The following is an 18348-nucleotide window of genomic DNA, read 5'->3' as shown; positions in this document are numbered from 1 at the left end:
AGTAGATCAGCAGTTTCTGAAATTCTCAGACCAGCCCTTCTGGCACCAACAATCATGCCACGTTCAAAGGCACTCAAATCACCTTTCTTCCCCATACTGATGCTCGGTTTGAACTGCAGGAGATTGTCTTGACCATGTCTACATGCCTAAATGCACTGAGTTGCCGCCATGTGATTGGCTGATTAGAAATTAAGTCTTAACACACAGTTGGACAGGTGTACCTAATAAAGTGGCCAGTGAGTGTATGCATTCTATGTGTCTATATCTATTCTTTCGTTTCTTTATTAAACCTGTCAGTGTGAGTTTACTGTATCGCGCACTGAATTGTCGGCTTTGCTAAAAGACACCTGGTGCGTATTTCTCGCAAGTCACATGTGTGGTCCGTGTGTAATCTGTATTTTTTGCGCACCCATAGACTTGCATTGGCGTATTACGGGCGTAGTACGCTGACAGTCCCAGCATGCTGCGATTGGCACGGAGCGTAGAATACGGATGAGAAATATACGGCTGGTGCGAGGGACCCCATAGAGAATCATTGGTCCGTGTGTAATGCAGGCTTTTAGCGCCTCTCACTCGGCCGTATTCCTCGCGTGACCCCGGCCTTAGGCCGGGGTCAGACATGTGAGAAACGCGCACGAGTCTCGCATGTCAATACCCGGCACTGTATGTATTTCTATGCAGCCGCATGCTCCGGGTATTGACATGCGAGACTCGTGCGCGTTTCTTGCATGTCCGACCCTGGCCTTAATGTGTACAACCATTAATGACGTCAGTGACAGCAGCCGAGGGTGGAGGTGCCGCGATTTCTGCACGAGGCGCAGACCCCAGGGGACCATCCTGTGCCGGTCAGTGACGTCTCCGTTCAGTGATCTTCACCATTCGCTTCTCCTCGGTTCTGTAAATCCATGGTTGAGCAGTTTGTCTTTTCGCCATCTGACAGTATTGCACTCGGCCTCAAGAACATGGGATGTGTCAGCCGGGTGGATATTGGGTTCAGCACCCGACCATTTGAGGGTTTCTTCCCCATTTCACCTGGTTTCTGGTGGTCAGAAGCAGCCGGCACCGCTCCGATCCTCCCGTGCAGCATTTTAGCCTCGGGTCTTATGCGTTTATCTAACTTCTTCTTTATTCTTCTCCTCTTCCCTCCATCGTATGTAGTCAGCTTTTATTTTATCCATCAGTTTACGTAACGATGGCGGCGGGGGCCCAGGACGAGACGCTCGAGGGGGCCCGGGACGAGGTGCTCGAGAGGGCCCAGGACGAGGCGCACGCGGGGGGCCCAAAACGAGACGCTAGAGGGGGCCCAGGACAAGGCGCTCGAGGGGGGGGGCCCAGGACAAGACACTCGAGGGGGGGGCCCAGGACGAGGCGCTCGAGGGGGGGGGGGCCAGGACGAGGCGCTCGAGGGGGGGGGCCCAGGACGAGGCGCTCGAGGGGGGGGGGCCCAGGACGAGGCGCTCGGGGGGGCCCAGGAGGATGCGCTCGGGGGGGGCCCAGGACGAGACGCTCGAGGGGGGGCCCAGGACGAGGCGCTCGAGGGGGGGCCCAGGACGAGGCGCTCGAGGGGGGGGGCCCAGGAGGTTGCGCTCGGGGGGGGGCCCAGGACGAGACGCTCGAGGGCAATTGACTGTTTATTGATTGAAATAAATTATTCTGTTACAATAATTATCATCCACAAATAACAATCAGCCCCTGAGCCATCATAGCGGACAGACACCCTATATCCCGCCATGACCCCAGAGCCAGGATCACCCCCACTTTATCTGCCAAAGTGGTGAGCATCTTCTCAAGACAGATGCTAGGGGGACTGACACAGAAGGTGCAGCTCGGACCCCTCAGACTATAGGACATGCTGTGGTGTGGTGCCCCGGGGGGGCAATCTTCTGCCGCTCCACTGCGTATGATCTCCATTCCCCTGGTGTGAATAGTGCACAGAGATGGACGGCTCGGGGAGGATGCACAGGATGTAGTATAGAGCGTCCCCTGCAGGGCGATGACGGACCTGATAGCACCAGGACAACTTGTAACAATTCCCACACTCAAATGTATTTATGGACATTAGGAGAAATCCAAAGCCGCTGATCAACCCTGGAAATTGTGACCTTTCATGTAAGGGGAGGCCCGTGCTCCTGGCGGCATTTCACACCCTTCTGCTCACTACCGAACCCTATGACAACTCTCCTAGGTTAGGGTGGAACATAAGTCAATGATTCGTCCGTTCCTGAGGTAGTGCGCAGCATTATGGCCCTGGGATACTCCGTGTCGGGTACAAAGAGCAGCTGCACCATGTGAGCGCAGGAGACGGTGCAGCTCCTGCTTCCATAGTGGAGGCGGTGGACGTTCTGGGACTTACAGGTCACAGGCAAGTGAGAGCCGCACCCAAGACCCTGCAGACACCTGGACCCTAAAGCTGGGTGTAGATGATCTTGGCTTTAGCCAATCAGCTGTCTGTATGCTAATGCCAGCACACATGTAGCGATAAGCTGAGCCAATGACATTGCTACAATGTATGTCCAGAGAAAGCCTATATAAACCCTGACCGACGACGTCAATGGAGTGCTGCTCGGGTACGTCGCTGCTCGGGTACGTCCGTGTCTGCGCTCCTGAACGTACTTGGATTTTACAATCAGGAGCGGGCACAACCTCTCCGACCGTCCCACTAGACGGCGATGACAACACCATATATAACGCATCAGACCCGTCATGTTCACACGCGGGGAGGGCGGCCATAGCAGGCAGGGCGCTCAGCGCGGCTTTAAAGGTGTAGACGTTGGACCAATGTCATCCACCACACGGCCGTTTTGAGGTTTGGGGCAGGATGGCTGGCCAAGTGAAATGAAGACATTTATGGCTGAAAAGTCTGTGGCAATTTACAGTGCGCTGGCCCTTTAAGGACAGGTCACTCATTCTTATGCATATAAATTAATCAGTCATCTAATAAGGTATAAATAATGTGGAGAATCGGACATCATAAAATCCATCCGGGGGACACGGCCACGCCGCGCCCTCCTCCACACGGCCCTCGTACAGCACAGTATAGAGCAGTTAAAGGGCCGGCGTCCAGTCTTATCTGAAGAAGCAGTGAAAAGTTCTGGAAGTTTAACAACTTCTCACCAGTCAGGACCTCGGCTTGCCGGCTGGAGTTTTCAGGTGTCTGCTTCTCAGTCTGTTTACATGCAGTGACCGCAAGCAGGTGACATGGCATGTATGGTGGTCGATACGGGGTACGGCCGCTCCTCGGGACGAACGCCCACCCAGCAGAGACATGGATGCATACAGAGATTACCGCCTCACCCGAGTCTTCTAGTATATAGTCAGCCTGTGCACAATGGGTGTATACAGTGACCCCGAGGGCTGCGGTGCGGGCCCCACCACCACCACTCAGGAGGGCCCAGACTCACATGTAAAGTGAGGGCGAAGGCGGCTGTGCCCGTGATGCCGTCCTTGAGTGCCACACGTGGCACGTCGTCCATATAAAGTGCAGCGGGTGTCGTCAGGACACTTTAGGGAGAACTGCAGCATCATCACTTGTACACACACAGGAACAACCCCGCCAGCAGGGGGAGCAAGTTCAGCATCAGAAGCCACAGGGTGACCACCAGGTTAGAAGAGCGGGAGCAGAGATCTGAAGAGAACAGAAGACACGAGACCTCAGCACTGATGGGGTTACAGCAGATCCCCCCCCGTCCTCAAGGGCACGCGAGCTGGACCCCCACCGATCATCGTTACACCTGTGTGACATGAGAAGGACCGTCCCACCCTCCGAGGCAGCTGCTCTTCACGTTTGCTCCGGGGGTCACAGGTGCCTCTGGCAATTCTATCGCCACACTATGTAGCAGGGTGAAAACCAGAAGCCCCAGGATGCCAGGACTGGACAGGGGAGCAGGTCTGCACGGATCTAGTGTGCAGGTGTGAACAGCCCCTACACATCACCCCATTACCTGCTCCATGAACCTTACCTACAGGGGCGACTCTCGTCTGGTTGTCTGGAGGAGGATCCCGTTCTGGAGGACAGACGTCACAGAAGTCCCAACAGGACGGGCAGATGAGCTTCCCCTCATAATACCAGCCGTGGATCTGGGTGCTGACAGTGAGGACCTGGCCGGCCCGGCTGCAGAGGTAGGGGCTGTCCTCCAGCCAGATGTGCAGGCCCTCCGGGGTGCAGCCCACCTGTCGGATGAGATGTGACAGACCCTTAGCCTGGCCTCCATTGTTATTCACATGCCATGGATAACCAGATGAATTCGCACACCATGGAGCACGCTCTCTAAAGCTGCATGCTAATGCCGCACACCATGGAGCAGGCTCGGTAATGTCACATGCTTGCTAATGCTGCACACCCGCTAATGCCGCGGAGCACTCCTAATGCTGCACGCCCGGTAATGCCGCACACCGTGGAGCATGCTCAGTAATGTTGCACACCTGCTAATGCCGCATGCCGTGGAGCACGCCCGCTAATGCCGCACACCGTGGAGCATGCTCGGTAATGTCACGTGCCCATTAATGCTCCACACCCACTAATGCTGCGGAGCACTCCAGCTAATGCTGCACGCCCGGTAATGCCGCACACCGTGGAGCATGCTCATTAATGTTGCACACCTGCTAATGCCGCATGCCGTGGAGCACGCCCGCTAATGCCGCACACCTGCTAATGCCGCACACCGTGGAGCATGCTCGGTAATGTCACGTGCCCATTAATGCTCCACACCCACTAATGCTGCGGAGCACTCCAGCTAATGCTGCACGCCCGGTAATGCCGCACACCGTGGAGCATGCTCAGTAATGTTGCACACCTGCTAATGCCGCACACCGTGGAGCATGCCCGGAAATGTCACGTGCCCACTAATGCTGCACACCCGCTAATGCAGTCTGTGGTTCAGGTGGCTGCAGTATATACAGTGGATGGGATGCGTCTGATTACAGCGGCACATGAAGGAAGTTGGCGCCATTTCTTACACCCTGGTGGCAGTGACGCACCTGATAGCAGCCGCTCCCCCAGTCCGGGTAACTCAGCTTTTTTGTGCAGTGCTCCATGATGAAGGCCGATCTCTGTTCCACGCAGACAGACTCCGGCCCGTAGCGCTCCGCTCCATAATTCCTGGATTCAGCTGGAACATACAGAAAAATCACCATTGGATGGGAGTAGTAGTGCAGAGGGCAGGTGATGGCCGAACAGGCGGACCTTAGTGTTGGCGCAGGACACAGGTCCATCTGTAAATTACATTTCTATTGCCCCTCATGTAGGCAGTGACCCCACATCACAGTCTGTCCGACAGCGGGCCACAGCGCCCCTGGATGCGCAGGACGCACGGATCCACCACATCCACACTGGGCAGAAAAACTGCACAATCGGTCGAGCATTTCCCCTTATGCATTAAGCGCAAAATCCAGGACAGAAATGATCTGCAGTGTTGTGTGGACTGAATTTCTGAAAGGACTGCTGCTTTCGTAATCTGGACCAAAGGTACGCAGGAAATCAGCAACGTGTGAACAAGCCCATAACCCCAAGGAAGCACGGCCGCCGTCAGCGGCACCGAACACAGCGGTGATGGGCACAGAGCATGGACGGAGCAAAACCAAGGTGATGAGCCGACACCGACCCAAGATACATGGCCTTCAGCCCATGGATGGAGACAGCGCTGCACAAGGGGGTGAAATCAGCAGGGGGGAGGGGCAAAAACAACGGGGGCGAAAAAAACAACAGGGGCTTCTTTACTGACCTGATGCAAACACAACGTGTCAAGTGAAAAACAACATGGAGGTAAGAAAGCGAAATCAAAGATGAAGGAGATCCTCCAAATATCCACTATATAAACTGCTGATCCGGTTGGGGGGAAATCGCCCTTTTATCATCTCAACATAAGAAATACAAAAATTGGCCACCTAGGCGGACGGCACGTATAGAAACCGGCGAGTCTCAGCGAAGTGCCTGCAGAGTGTGTGTCTGCTTTATGTACATTGTGTAGGAAATAAGTATTTGACCCCTTGCTGATTTTGTACATTTGCCCACTGATAAAGACATGAGCAGTCTATTATTTTAAGGGCAGGTTAATTTTAACATTGAGAGATAGAATATCAAAATTAAAATCCAGAAAATCACATTGTATAAATTATGTTTCTGGTAAAAGGGTAGGAAAGAAAGAAAGCGCACCGCTCTAAATGTAAGTGCACACGTTGCAGAAAATTTCTGCTCAAAAACCTGAATCCCTTCCCAGAAACCGCACCTATTTTTCCGCGGCGGTTTCAAACCGCATGGAAGAAGCCAAAACCGTGGAAAAATCCGCAAAATTAATGAGCATGCTGTGGTTTTTTCGCGGTAAAAAACGCATCAATGTGCACAAAAAGTGCCAAATGCATAGAAATGACTGGGAAGCTTATTAGCTGTTTTATAGTGAAAACCGCTAAAAAAACCGCTGTGTATCTGTCTATCCATATCATATCTCTACCAAAAAGAAGGAAAGCCGGATAGCACACAGACTAACACTCCTTTTTTTAGCACCAGTCAGGTACACCTCATAGCTGCCCAAAAGGACGCCCAGGACAGGCATTGCTCGTCTTCAGTAACATCAACTGATAGTTGGAATAAATAGACTGCATTCATCACCACATCTTCTTAAGGTGCAGGCTTTATTTTCAAGTGTAGGGGTGTGCAGTATGAGGTTCTGCAGCAGCTGAGGTGTGCAGTATGAGGTTCTGCGGAACAGTATGAGGCTCTGCCCCCACCCCCTAGGTTTGATCCTGGCTACGCCCATAGTGTGACTGTAGCCTGAGGATCTAGGCTTTATCTTAACAGAGATAAGTCACAGTATGTGTGTGTGTATATATATATATATATATATATATATATATATATATATGTACAGACCAAAAGTTTGGACACACCTCATTCAAAGCGTTTTCTTTATTTTCATGACTATGAAAATTGTAGATTCACTCTGAAGGCGCCAAAGCTATGAATCACTACATGTGGAATTATATAATTAACAAAAAAGTGTGAAACAACTGAAAATACTGTATGTCTTATATTCTAGGTTCTTCATAGTAGCCACCTTTTGCTTTGATTTCTGCTTTGCACACTCTTGGCATTCTCTTGATGAGCTTCAAGAGGTAGTCACCGGAAATGGTTTTCACTTCACAGGTGTGCCCTGTCAGGTTTAGTAAGTGGGATTTCTTGCCTTATAAATGAGGTTGGGACCATCAGTTGTGTTGTGCAGAAGTCTGGTGGATACACAGCTGATCGTCCTACTGAATAGACTGTTAGAATTTGTATTATGGCAAGAAAAAAGCAGCTGAGTAAAGAAAAACGAGTGGCCATCATTACTTTAAGAAATGAAGGTTAGTCAGTCCGAAAAATTGTGAAAACTCTGAAAGTGTCCCCAAGTTCAGTGGCAAAAACCATCAAGCGCTACAAAGAAACTGGCTCACATGAGGACCGCCCCAGGAAAGGAAGACCAAGAGTCACCTCTGCTGCGGAGGATAAGTTCATCCGAGTCACCAGCCTCAGAAATCGCAGGTTAACAGCAGCTCAGATTAGAGACCAGGTCAATGCCACACAGAGTTCTAGCAGCAGAAACATCTCTACAACAACTGTTAAGAGGAGACTTTGTGCAGCAGGCCTTCATGGTAAAATAGCTGCTAGGAAACCACTGCTAAGGACAGGCCACAAGCAGAAGAGACTTGTTTGGGCTAGAGAACACAAGGAATGGACATTAGACCAGTGGAAATCTGTGCTTTGGTGTGATGAGTCCAAATATGAGATCTTTGGTTCCAACCACCGTGTCTTTGTGCGACGCAGAAAAGGTGAACGGATGGACTCTACATGCCTGGTTCACAACGTGAAGCATGGAGGAGGAGGTGTGATGGTGGGGGGGGCTTTGCTGGTGACACTGTTGGGGATTTATTCAAAATTGAAGGCATGCTGAACCAGCATGGCTACCACAGAATCTTGCAGCGGCATGCTATTCCATCCGGTTTGTGTTTAGTTGGACCATCATTTATTTTTCAACAGGACGATGACCCCAAACACACCTCCAGGCTGTGTAAGGGCTATCTGACCAAGAAGGAGAGTGATGGGGTGCTACGCCAGATGACCTGGCCTCTACAGTCACCAGACCTGAACCCAATCGAGATGGTTTGGGGTGAGCTGGACCGCAGAGTGAAGGCAAAAGGGCCAACAAGTGCTAAGCATCTCTGGGAACTCCTACAAGACTGTTGGAAGACCATTTCTGGTGACTACCTCTTGAAGCTCATCAAGAGAATGCCAAGAGTGTGCAAAGCAGTAATCAAAGCAAAAGGTGGCTACTGTGAAGAACCTAGAATATAGACAGAATATAGATAGAATATAGATTTTCAGTTGTTTCACACTTTTTTGTTAATTATATAATTCCACATGTGGTAATTCATAGTTTTGATGCCTTCAGAGTGAATCTACAATTTTCATAGTCATGAAAATAAAGAAATCTCTTTGAATGAGAAGGTGTGTCCAAACTTTGGTCTGTACCGTATACATGTATACAGTGTATTACATATTTACAATTTATTACAGTTTTTTGTGTTCTAAAGTTGTATTCCAATAAATAGATATTATGTTCTATCTAAATATCTTGATTATTGGATCATAGAAATGATTAAATGTCTGATGTTCACATTGTACTACAATAAATGTTTCACTTAAATATAAGCAATATATGTGGGAGTCGGAGTCGTGGAGTCGGTGTAAGGGAAATTGAGGAGTCGGAGTCGCAGGTTTGGCTTACCGACTCCACAGCCCTGAATTGTTATCCCATAAACTCTATACCAGGCTATTTGCGCTCCCGTCGGTGTAGGATCCAAAAGCATGCAAAACACAAGCCGCGGAGACACCATCACATGTTTCTCAACGCAAGCAATGACTAGCCAGGTCTTTCCCCGGGAAGGAACAACCACGGGAAGGGCAGTCTCCAATGAAGGAAACCACCTATGCCAGAACATGGTATCAATCCACAGACAGCTGTTTCGAGCAATGCCCCACGGGGAAAGACCTGGCTAGTCATTGCTTGCGTTGAGAAACATGTGATGGTGTCTCCGCGGCTTCTGTTTTGCATGTTTTTGCATATTTCCCGTAAGGGATGGGGGCAGTGCTCTAGAATCACTGCGTTGAGAAACACGTGATGGTGTCTCCGCAGTGTTGGATGTTGATCTCCATGGGGTCAATCATCCTCATCTTTTCATAGTCTTCTACTAGGCATTGCTCCTACTGGCCAGTTTCCTACTCCACACTGATGAGGGGCAAATACCCCGAAACAGCTGTCTGTGGATGGATACCATGTTTTGGCATAGGTGGTCTCCTTCATTGGAGACTGCCTTTCATGTGATGGTGTCTCTGCAGTGTTGGATGTTGATCTCCATGAGTTCATTCATCCTCATTTTTCACGGTGTAGGATCCAAGGCTTCTTAGTATCCAAAAAAGGTTTTTAATATTTCTCAAGAAAAAGCACTTACAACGCGTTTCGACAGCATAAAATGTCTTCCTCAGGTATATTGTGATAAGTGTTCCAAAATTGGGGCTAGCTTTATAAGAAGTAGTGTTATGCTAAGTAGGGTGTGGACCACTGAAACGGGCTCCTAACACCCCTACTATAGAGCTGCTAGACAAGTGAGAAGTCTACAAGAGGACATAATGAGTAAAAGCAAATGCATTATATAAATATATAAAAAACATGATAAAATTAGATAAGAACAGATAATATCATAAAATTACAATATACGTAATTATATAGCGAATTTAAATGGTTATACGTATTTTAGTCACATAATAATAATAATAGTCTGGTATAAAATTTATTTGATTGTATAAATTATATAAATTTGCATTTTGCAGTGAGAAAAAAGTATTCGATCCCTCTGGCAAACAAGACTTAATTCTTGGTGGTAAAACCCTTTTTGGCAGCCCAGCAGTCAGACATGTGTTGTAGTTGATGATGAGGTTTGCGCACATGTCAGGAGGAATTTTGCTCCACTCCTCTTTGCAGATCATCTCTAGATCATTAGATTTTGAGGCTGTCGCTTGGCCACTTGGAGCTTCAGCTCCCCCCATAAGTTTTCTATGGGATTAATGTCTGGAGACTGGCTAGGCCACTCCATGACCTCAATGTGCTTATTTTTGAGCCACTCCTTTGTTGCCTTGGCTGTATGTTTTGGGTCATTGTCTTGCTGGAAGACCCAGCCACAACCCATTTTTAATGTCCTGGCGGAGGGAAGGAGGTTGTCACTCAGGATTTTACAGTACATGGCTCCAGCCATTCTCCCATTGGTGCGGTGAAGTAGTCATGTGCCCTTAGCAAAGGAACATCCCCAAAGCAATGTTTCCACCTCCATGCTTGACAGTGGGGATGGTGTTCTTTGGGTCATAGGCGTTTCTCTTCCTCCAAACCTGGCGAGTTGAGTTAATGCCAAAGAGTTCAATTTTTGTCTCCTCTGACCACAGCACTTCTCGCAATCACTCACAGAATCATCCAGGTGTTCATTGGCAAGCTTCAAACGGGCTTCACTTGTGCCTCCTTGAACAGGGGGACCTTGCGGGCACTGCAGCATTGTAAACCTTTACGGCGTTATGTGTTACCAATGGTTTTCTTGATGACTGTGGTCCTAGCTGCTTTGAGATCATTATCAAGTTCCCCCCGTGTAGCTTTAGGCTGATCTCTCACCTTCCTCATGATCAAGGATACCCCACGCGGTGAGATTTTGCATGGTACCCCAGATCGATGTCGATTGACAGTCATTTTGTATTTCATCCATTTTCTTACTATTGCACCAACACTTGTCTCCTTCTCACCCAGCGTCTTACTTATGGTTTTGTAGCCCATTCCAGCTTTGTGCAGGTCTATGATCTCGTCCCTGACATCCTTATAAAGCTCTTTGGCCTTGCCCATGTTGGAAAGGTTAGAGTCTGACTGATTAATTGAGTCCGTGGAAAAGAATTATTCTATAAAAGGTGACTATGTAAGACAGCTGTCTATAATGCAGGTAATAAGTTGATTAGGAATGTCTAACTGGTCTGTAGGAGCCAGAACTCTTAATGGTTGGTAGAGGATCAAATACTTATTTCTCCCTGCAAAATGCAAATACATTTCTATAATTCATACAATGTGATTTTCTGGATTATATTTTTGATATTCTATCTCTCATTGTTAAAATTGACCTTCCATTAAAATAATAGACTGTTCATGTCTTGGTCAGTGGGCAACCTACAAAATCAGCAAAGGATCAAATACTTATTTCCCCCACTGTAATTGTGTGTAATATATATATATATATATATATATATATATATATATATATATACACATACATACACACACACACACAAGCGTGTGCCACTCTGGGGAGATCTCAAGCGCGCAGTTCATGCTAGACAGCCCAGGAATTTACAGGAACTGGAGACTTTTTGCCAAGAAGAGTGGGCAGCTTTACCATCTGAGAAAATAAAGAACCTCATCCACAACTACCACAAAAGACTTCAAGCTGTCATTGATGTTAGAGGGGGCAATACATGGTATTAAGAAATGGGGTATGTGAACTGTTGATTACAACTGTAGGTGTATAAAAAAAAATATATATATATATATATACACACACATACACACACACACTCAGCTGTCACTATGGTATTTCTTATACTGTTCTCATACAGCGATACTGATAAGCGTTCTTCCGGGGTCTACACTCATGTGTATCACACAGAGGGTCTGGCTGGCTTCAGGTGGTGATTGCAGGCTCCTCTCATTCCTGAGGACGCAGCAGCTGCAGATGGCTACACTCAGACCCCCGGCAGAACAAGAGATTCCCCTCTTCCCCATTACACCGGTCGTCACTGGACCCCACCCATGTGTCTGTGTGACCCCAATGCTTCTGACTGACCTGGCTGGTTCTGGGACACTGTGCAGTCCGAACTCCTCTGGTATTCTCCGCTCAAATGCCAGCTGAACTCTTGGGTGAACGGGCAGAAGTCAGCAATCTCCACAGCCCCGCCATAGAAGGACAGCTCTTCTTGCAGGACCCCAGGGATGTGGTCAAAATACTGAGGACAAGACAGATAAGGAACAAAGAACAGACCAATAAATGACAAACGCCTCGCCGAATCGGAGACTAACGGGGCAGGAAAAGAGCCGGTGCCACCGAGTCCAGACACAACGTCAACGTCAGCGGCCCCACCGCGTCCAGACAACGTCAGCGGCCCCACCGCGTCCAGACAACGTCAACGGCCCCACCGCGTCCAGACAACGTCAACGGCCCCACCGCGTCCAGACAACGTCAACGGCCCCACCGCGTCCAGACAACGTCAACGGCCCCACCGCGTCCAGACAACGTCAACGGCCCCACCGCGTCCAGACAACGTCAACGGCCCCACCGCGTCCAGACAACGTCAGCGGCCCCACCGCGTCCAGACAACGCCAGCGGCCCCACCGCGTCCAGACAACGCCAGCGGCCCCACCGCGTCCAGACAACGCCAGCGGCCCCACCGCGTCCAGACAACGCCAGCGGCCCCACCGCGTCCAGACAACGCCAGCGGCCCCACCGCGTCCAGACAACGTCAACGGCCCCACCACGTCCAGACACAATGTCAACGCCAGCGGTCCCACCACATCCAGACAACGCCAGCGGCCCCACCACGTCCAGACACAATGTCAACGCTAGCGGCCCCACCACGTCCAGATAACGTCAACGCCAGTGGCCCCACCGCGTCTAGTCAACGCCAGTGGCCCCACCGAATCCAGACACAACGTCAACGCCAGCGGCCCCACCGCATCCAGACACAATGTCAACGCCGGTTACCACACAGACATGTTGCTGCTCTGACTTTGTTTGTTCTCCATGTGTTTCGGGGGTTTCCTCCGGGGTCTCCGGGTTCCTCTCTACATTCCCTATCAGTATGGTTTTGGAGTTAAAGTGTGAGCCCCAGTGGGGACAGCGATGGTGAGGAGTGTAACTCGCTGTGGCATTAATGGTGCTATACAAGTGAGGGAAATAGTCAGCTATAACCCTGTGACACCATTATTGGGCACGACCTGTGGGGCGTGCGCAGCCTGGAGCATGTGAAACCCTGTCACCTTATGTGAACGGCTTTTGCTAAGTGTCAGGAGCCCATCTCCCTCTCCCTTCACCCCTCGCCCCTGACCTGTGGACGCTGTGACCTGCAGATACCTGATATTCCGGGGGAAGGCTCCTAGGGAACCTCTGCAGGTTACATATGGCCACCGCCCTCTGGTCCTGCCGGCAGCTCAGCTTTAGGGGGTTGCTGCGGAGCGTGTCACAGAAGGGGCTGACGCTTTGCTTCCTATGAAGAGACGCCATTATATACACCATGTATGTGAGACCCCGATATGCACAGGACCCGTCTCTCACCGTCTGCTCCGCTCATCGATCCACGATTTGCAGCTTCTCATTACAAAGTCACATCCTTTCCGGCGCCCCCAGTCCAGCCTCTGCGCCATGCTGTAATCGGCCCGGTACCATCTGAGGAGAAATGAGAATAATATTGTGGAAAGTGGAGGCCGGTGTCAGGTGTGCCACGCCCGACGTCTGGCCACCACTGCACGTCCCTCCAGATCCCAGCCCTTGTTGGACGTTAGCACCGAGACCCTCAATCACACACACTTCACATCCGTAGACCCCACTCACCGGACGGAGGTCACGCCTGGTGGGATACATCAGGACTGTGTGTTTATGGCTGCAGCGAATAGTGCAGGCGGATGTGCAACTCCGTAGTGTGGCATCTGCATCACACATTGTACCACAACACAGAATACACCACTCCAACACCCACAATACACCGCACCACTCTACCACCCACACACACAGAACCACCCCAGACACCGCCCACACACAAACGTAGTGTCATCACAACCCCTGACATTTAAGACGGACACGTCCGTGGTAGACACTTGTGGTTTGCTTCCATTGAATGCACGCAGCTCCTGACAATGAGCGCAGCCATCCGGACACCAGTAATCTGTGGGAAACCATTACACTGGTGTGCACTTCTTACTGGTCACCGCTGTATGCAACAGTGCAGGATGCTGGACGGGTATCCCACCATACTCCGCCTGTAAGGAGGCCAAGAGGCCTCTCTCCGGTGAGCGGAGGACTCAGGAAACGTCTGCTGTATGAGGCAGGAGAGACCTCACAGCATTCAGTAAACTGAAGGAAGGTGCGTGTGTGAACAGAGCCTGAGGTCCAGACGGCACTGATCTTATGTGTATGGCTGGCCCGACAATCACAGGGGTCTCGACTGCATCCGGCCGGGTGAACCTCTCTCCATAGACGTGCAGGATCAGAATTTCTGGACGACTGGATGTCAGATTACAGGAATCGCAACAAGAGCTGGATGCATCATGACGAACATGACAAGAGCAGAAATGAATGAAGACATGACCAATCCCCACTTATAGTCAGTGCTCACCCCGTGTCCTCCATCAGTGCCAGCGTGATCCTGGAGAAGACCCTGTTCTGGGTGTGGGACCCCGTCATGGCTTCATTCTGTGGGTATATATTGAGGAGAGCAAATTAAGAAGTGGGAAAAATCTAGACTGGCCATTCTCCACAACTGCCAGTGTGCCCAGAGAGTGTCGGCCATCCTGCCTGCTGAGAGCTGTGGTTATATAACAGGCGGAGAGCCACAGATTGGTGACTGCTAGAGAGACCCCCCATAGGAGCCCCCCGCACCTCTAGCAGTCTCTTCTCCCAATGGTTCAGCTCTGTTCCGATGCCGCCCTGGTTCTCCAGCTCCATGCCCTCCAGGACCGGACAGTCAAAGTGATGGCGCACCTCCTCCTGAAACACACGACAATACGACCATAATACGACCACAAAACACAGAAGATAAGCAAAGACACCAGTATGATCAGGAGTTAGACTGGGAAAAATATTCAGCAAGGTCCTGTTGTCACCAGAGGGCGGAGGCCTCGGGCAGGGTCACAGTCGCCACCATAGGGCGGGGGCCTCGGGCAGGGTCAGAGTCGCCACCAGAGGGCGGGGGCCTTGGGCAGGGTCACAGTCGCCACCAGAGGGCGGGGGGCTCGGGCAGGGTCACAGTCGCCACCAGAGGGCGGGGGGCTCGGGCAGGGTCACAGTCGCCACCAGAGGGCGAGGGCCTCGGGCGGGGTCACAGTCGCCACCAGAGGGCGGGGGGCTCGGGCAGGGTCACAGTCGCCAAGGTACATAGGAAATAAAAATATCTACGAGAAGATAAATTCCTTTATTCCATTCCTTAGGAATTAAGATTAAAACATGATGTGCAGGTTACAGAGGAAGCGGGGAGAGGCAGAGGACGAATTCGCTCAAACAAATTGACAAACTAAAATGTTGTGTTTCTAAGAGGTGATACCCATTGTCTCTTTTAGATGAAGCACATAATCGGCTAGTGCAATGTCACATGCACAATTACTGTACTAAGAAAAACTAAGAATAACTAAGAGGATATAAATGAAATAAAACCAACCAAACCAACTGGGAAAAACGCATCAGCTCATCTCCAATGTCAAACCTCGTCCCATAGACGGAATCACACCCTCATCCATGAGACAACGCCGTCACGCTGTAAGTACGGACAGGGACTTACAGAAAACACAATTACTACAACCTATCACACAAGCAATAATATAGGAGAGAGAACGCTTCATAATACATTACACAGAGGTAAAACACTGTAAAAGGTAATGATTAATGTGGCGGCTGGTTTCCCATCCTCACGCAACCATTAACCCTTTACACACTGGCTCCATAGTACAGAACGCTGTAAGTACGGACAGGGACTTACAGAAAACACAATTACTACAACCTATCACACAAGCAATAATATAGGAGAGAGAACGCTTCATAATACATTACACAGAGGTAAAACACTGTAAAAGGTAATGATTAATGTGGCGGCTGGTTTCCCATCCTCACGCAACCATTAACCCTTTACACACTGGCTCCATAGTACAGAAAGCTGCAGATTTTATTGATTCGTGGTGTATATATAAGACTTTGTCCTTGTATGTTTTATTATATTAGCAAAACCATCAAATGTAAGACATTGTGAACATTGTTGTTCAATCCAATCAGGGAAAGACTCTGAGACTTATTAAGCATCTGCAAGAACAGCACAATTCAGCCCCAGAAACCTTGCGCTTTGCAGTTTGGAAGTAGTTAATGATCCACCACAAGGTGCGACCATAACGGTATACTCCGCACACAGGAGGCCAAATGTGCAAACTGAAGCAGAAGCTCCCATTGGATTGAATGATACATCCAGTTCATTTTTCTCTGGATTTACGATGCAACTGTTAAAATAGAAGTTACAAGTAATTACTGCACTTTATAAAATAGCACAATGTATCTTTTCACTTTATTTCTGGCCCTTTATAAGGCCCGCTTCACATTTACACCATTTGTGGTCAGTTAAAATCCACCACAAAGTGAAAAAACGGATGCGTTTCCGTTGTGGCCCCAACGGATGCCACTGGACCCGTGAGAGGGGGGGGAAAAGAGAGGGGGGGGAAAAGAGAGGGGGGGGAAAAGAGAGGGGGGGGAAAAAGAGAGGGGGGGGGGAAAGAGAGGGGGGGGGGGAAAGAGAGGGGGGGGGGAAAGAGAGGGGGGGGGGGAAGAGAGGGGGGGAAAGAGAGGGGGGGGAAAGAGAGGGGGGAAAGAGAGGGGGGGGAAAGAGAGGGGGGGGAAAGAGAGGGGGGGAAAGAGAGGGGGGGAAAGAGAGGGGGGGGAGAGAGAGGGGGGAGAGAGAGGGGGGGAGAGAGAGGGGGGGGGAGAGAGAGGGGGGGGAAAAGAGAGGGGGGGGAAAGAGAGGGGGGGGAAAAGAGAGGGGGGGGGGAAAAGAGAGGGGGGGGGAAGAGAGGGGGGGGGAAAGAGAGGGGGGGGAAAAGAGAGGGGGGGGGAAAGAGAGGGGGGGGAAGAGAGGGGGGGAAGAGAGGGGGGGGAAGAGAGGGGGGAAAGGGAAAGAGAGAGGGAAAGAGGAAAGAGAGAGGGAAAGAGGAAAGAGAGAGGAAAGAGAGAGGGACGAGAAAGAGAGAGAGAGAAAGAGAGAGAGAGAGAGAGAGAAAGAGAGAGAGAGAAAGAGAGAGAGAGAGAAAGAGAGAGAGAGAGAGAAGAGAGAGAGAGAGAGAAAGAGAGAGAGAGAGAAAGAGAGAGAGAGAAAGAGAGAGAGAGAAAGAGAGAGAGAGAAAGAGAGAGAGAGAAAGAGAGAGAGAGAAAGAGAGAGAGAAAGAAGGAGAGAGAGAGAAAGAGAGAGAGAGAGAGAGAGAGAGAGAGAGAAAGAGAAAGGAGAGAGGAGAGAAAGAGAGAGAGAGAAAGAGAGAGAGAAAGAGAGGAGAGAGAAAGAGAAAGAGAGAGAGAGAGAGAGAGAGAGAGAGATAGAGAGAGAGAGAGAGAGAGAGAGAGAAAGAGAGAGAGAGAAAGAGAGAGAGAAAGAGAGAGGAGAGAAGAGAGAGAGAAAGAGAGAGAGAGAGAGAGAGAGAGAGAGAGAAGAGAAGAGGCAAAGAGAGAGAGAGAGAGAAAGAGAAGAGAGAGAGAGAGAGAGAGAAAGAGAAAAAGAAGAGAGAGAAGGAGAAGAGACCGAGAGAAGAGAGAAGAGAAAGAGAAGAGAGAGAAAGAGAGGGAAAGAGAGAGAGAGAGAGAAAGAGAGAGAGAAGAGAAGAGAGAGAGAAGAGAAGAGAGAGAGAATTGAAGTTGCCAAGGGGGAAAGAGGATTGAAGAAAGAAGAAAGAAGAAAGAAGAAGAAGAAGAGAGAAAGAAGAGAAGTTAGAGAAGAGAGAGAGAAAGAAAGAGAGAGCGAGAAAGAGAGAGAGAGAAAGAGAGAGAGAGAAAGAGAGAATTGTTTTTTCTTCAGGCCGTTTCCCGAACGCTGTTGAGGGCTAAAATGCTTGGCAAAGGAAATCTACCGGGCATGCGCAATTGAAAATAGCGGTCTGCCACTAAAAAAAAAAAGTTTCATAATCCGTCTCCTCCGCCCGGGAGACGCTACAATTCAGGCGGATCCGTCAAAAAACAGAGGAAAACGGATGACCATCAGTCAAAATCCGCCGCTAATGCAAGTCTATGGGCGAATCCGTTTTTTCTGAAGCTGGCGGATTTTGACTGATGTCAAAAAACGGAAATGTGAAACAGGCCTTAGGGACCCGCTGAAGCGTTGATACACGAAACGGCCGTGGTCCTCTCTGCCGCCCGGAACCTGCACATCAGGCTTTAATCCTAACCCCAAGGAATGGGATAGGAGTTTTCACATTAATTCGAACCGGTGAGAGCCGCATCTTCTTTTCTTTAATATTGCACATTTAAGCATTTTAACACGGCTCGATCAGCCGCTGTGGCTCTACA

At 50.0% G+C, this 18348-nt stretch overlaps 1 protein-coding gene across 2 annotated transcripts in view; it reads right to left on the bottom strand.

Moving 5' to 3' along the window:
- Positions 1-1618: 1618 nt before the first annotated feature.
- Positions 1619-18348, bottom strand: part of LMLN (leishmanolysin like peptidase) — a 34493-nt gene continuing 17763 nt past the window's right edge. For both annotated transcript variants that reach the window (XM_073551915.1, XM_073551916.1), the window contains exons 10-17: positions 14704-14811; positions 14441-14517; positions 13384-13494; positions 13183-13315; positions 11899-12058; positions 4978-5108; positions 3960-4170; positions 1619-3625 (exon numbers count right to left, since the gene is read on the bottom strand). In XM_073551915.1, the coding sequence (XP_073408016.1) occupies positions 3525-3625; positions 3960-4170; positions 4978-5108; positions 11899-12058; positions 13183-13315; positions 13384-13494; positions 14441-14517; positions 14704-14811 (1032 nt within the window). In that variant the 3' untranslated portion in view covers positions 1619-3524. The remainder of the gene's footprint in view (positions 3626-3959; positions 4171-4977; positions 5109-11898; positions 12059-13182; positions 13316-13383; positions 13495-14440; positions 14518-14703; positions 14812-18348) is intronic.

The sequence above is a fragment of the Dendrobates tinctorius genome, unplaced genomic scaffold (genome assembly GCF_039654945.1).
Source record: "Dendrobates tinctorius isolate UK_male_01 unplaced genomic scaffold, ASM3965494v1 ptg000182l, whole genome shotgun sequence".
Taxonomy (NCBI): domain Eukaryota; kingdom Metazoa; phylum Chordata; class Amphibia; order Anura; family Dendrobatidae; genus Dendrobates; species Dendrobates tinctorius.
This window is presented reverse-complemented; position numbering and strand designations above follow the sequence as displayed.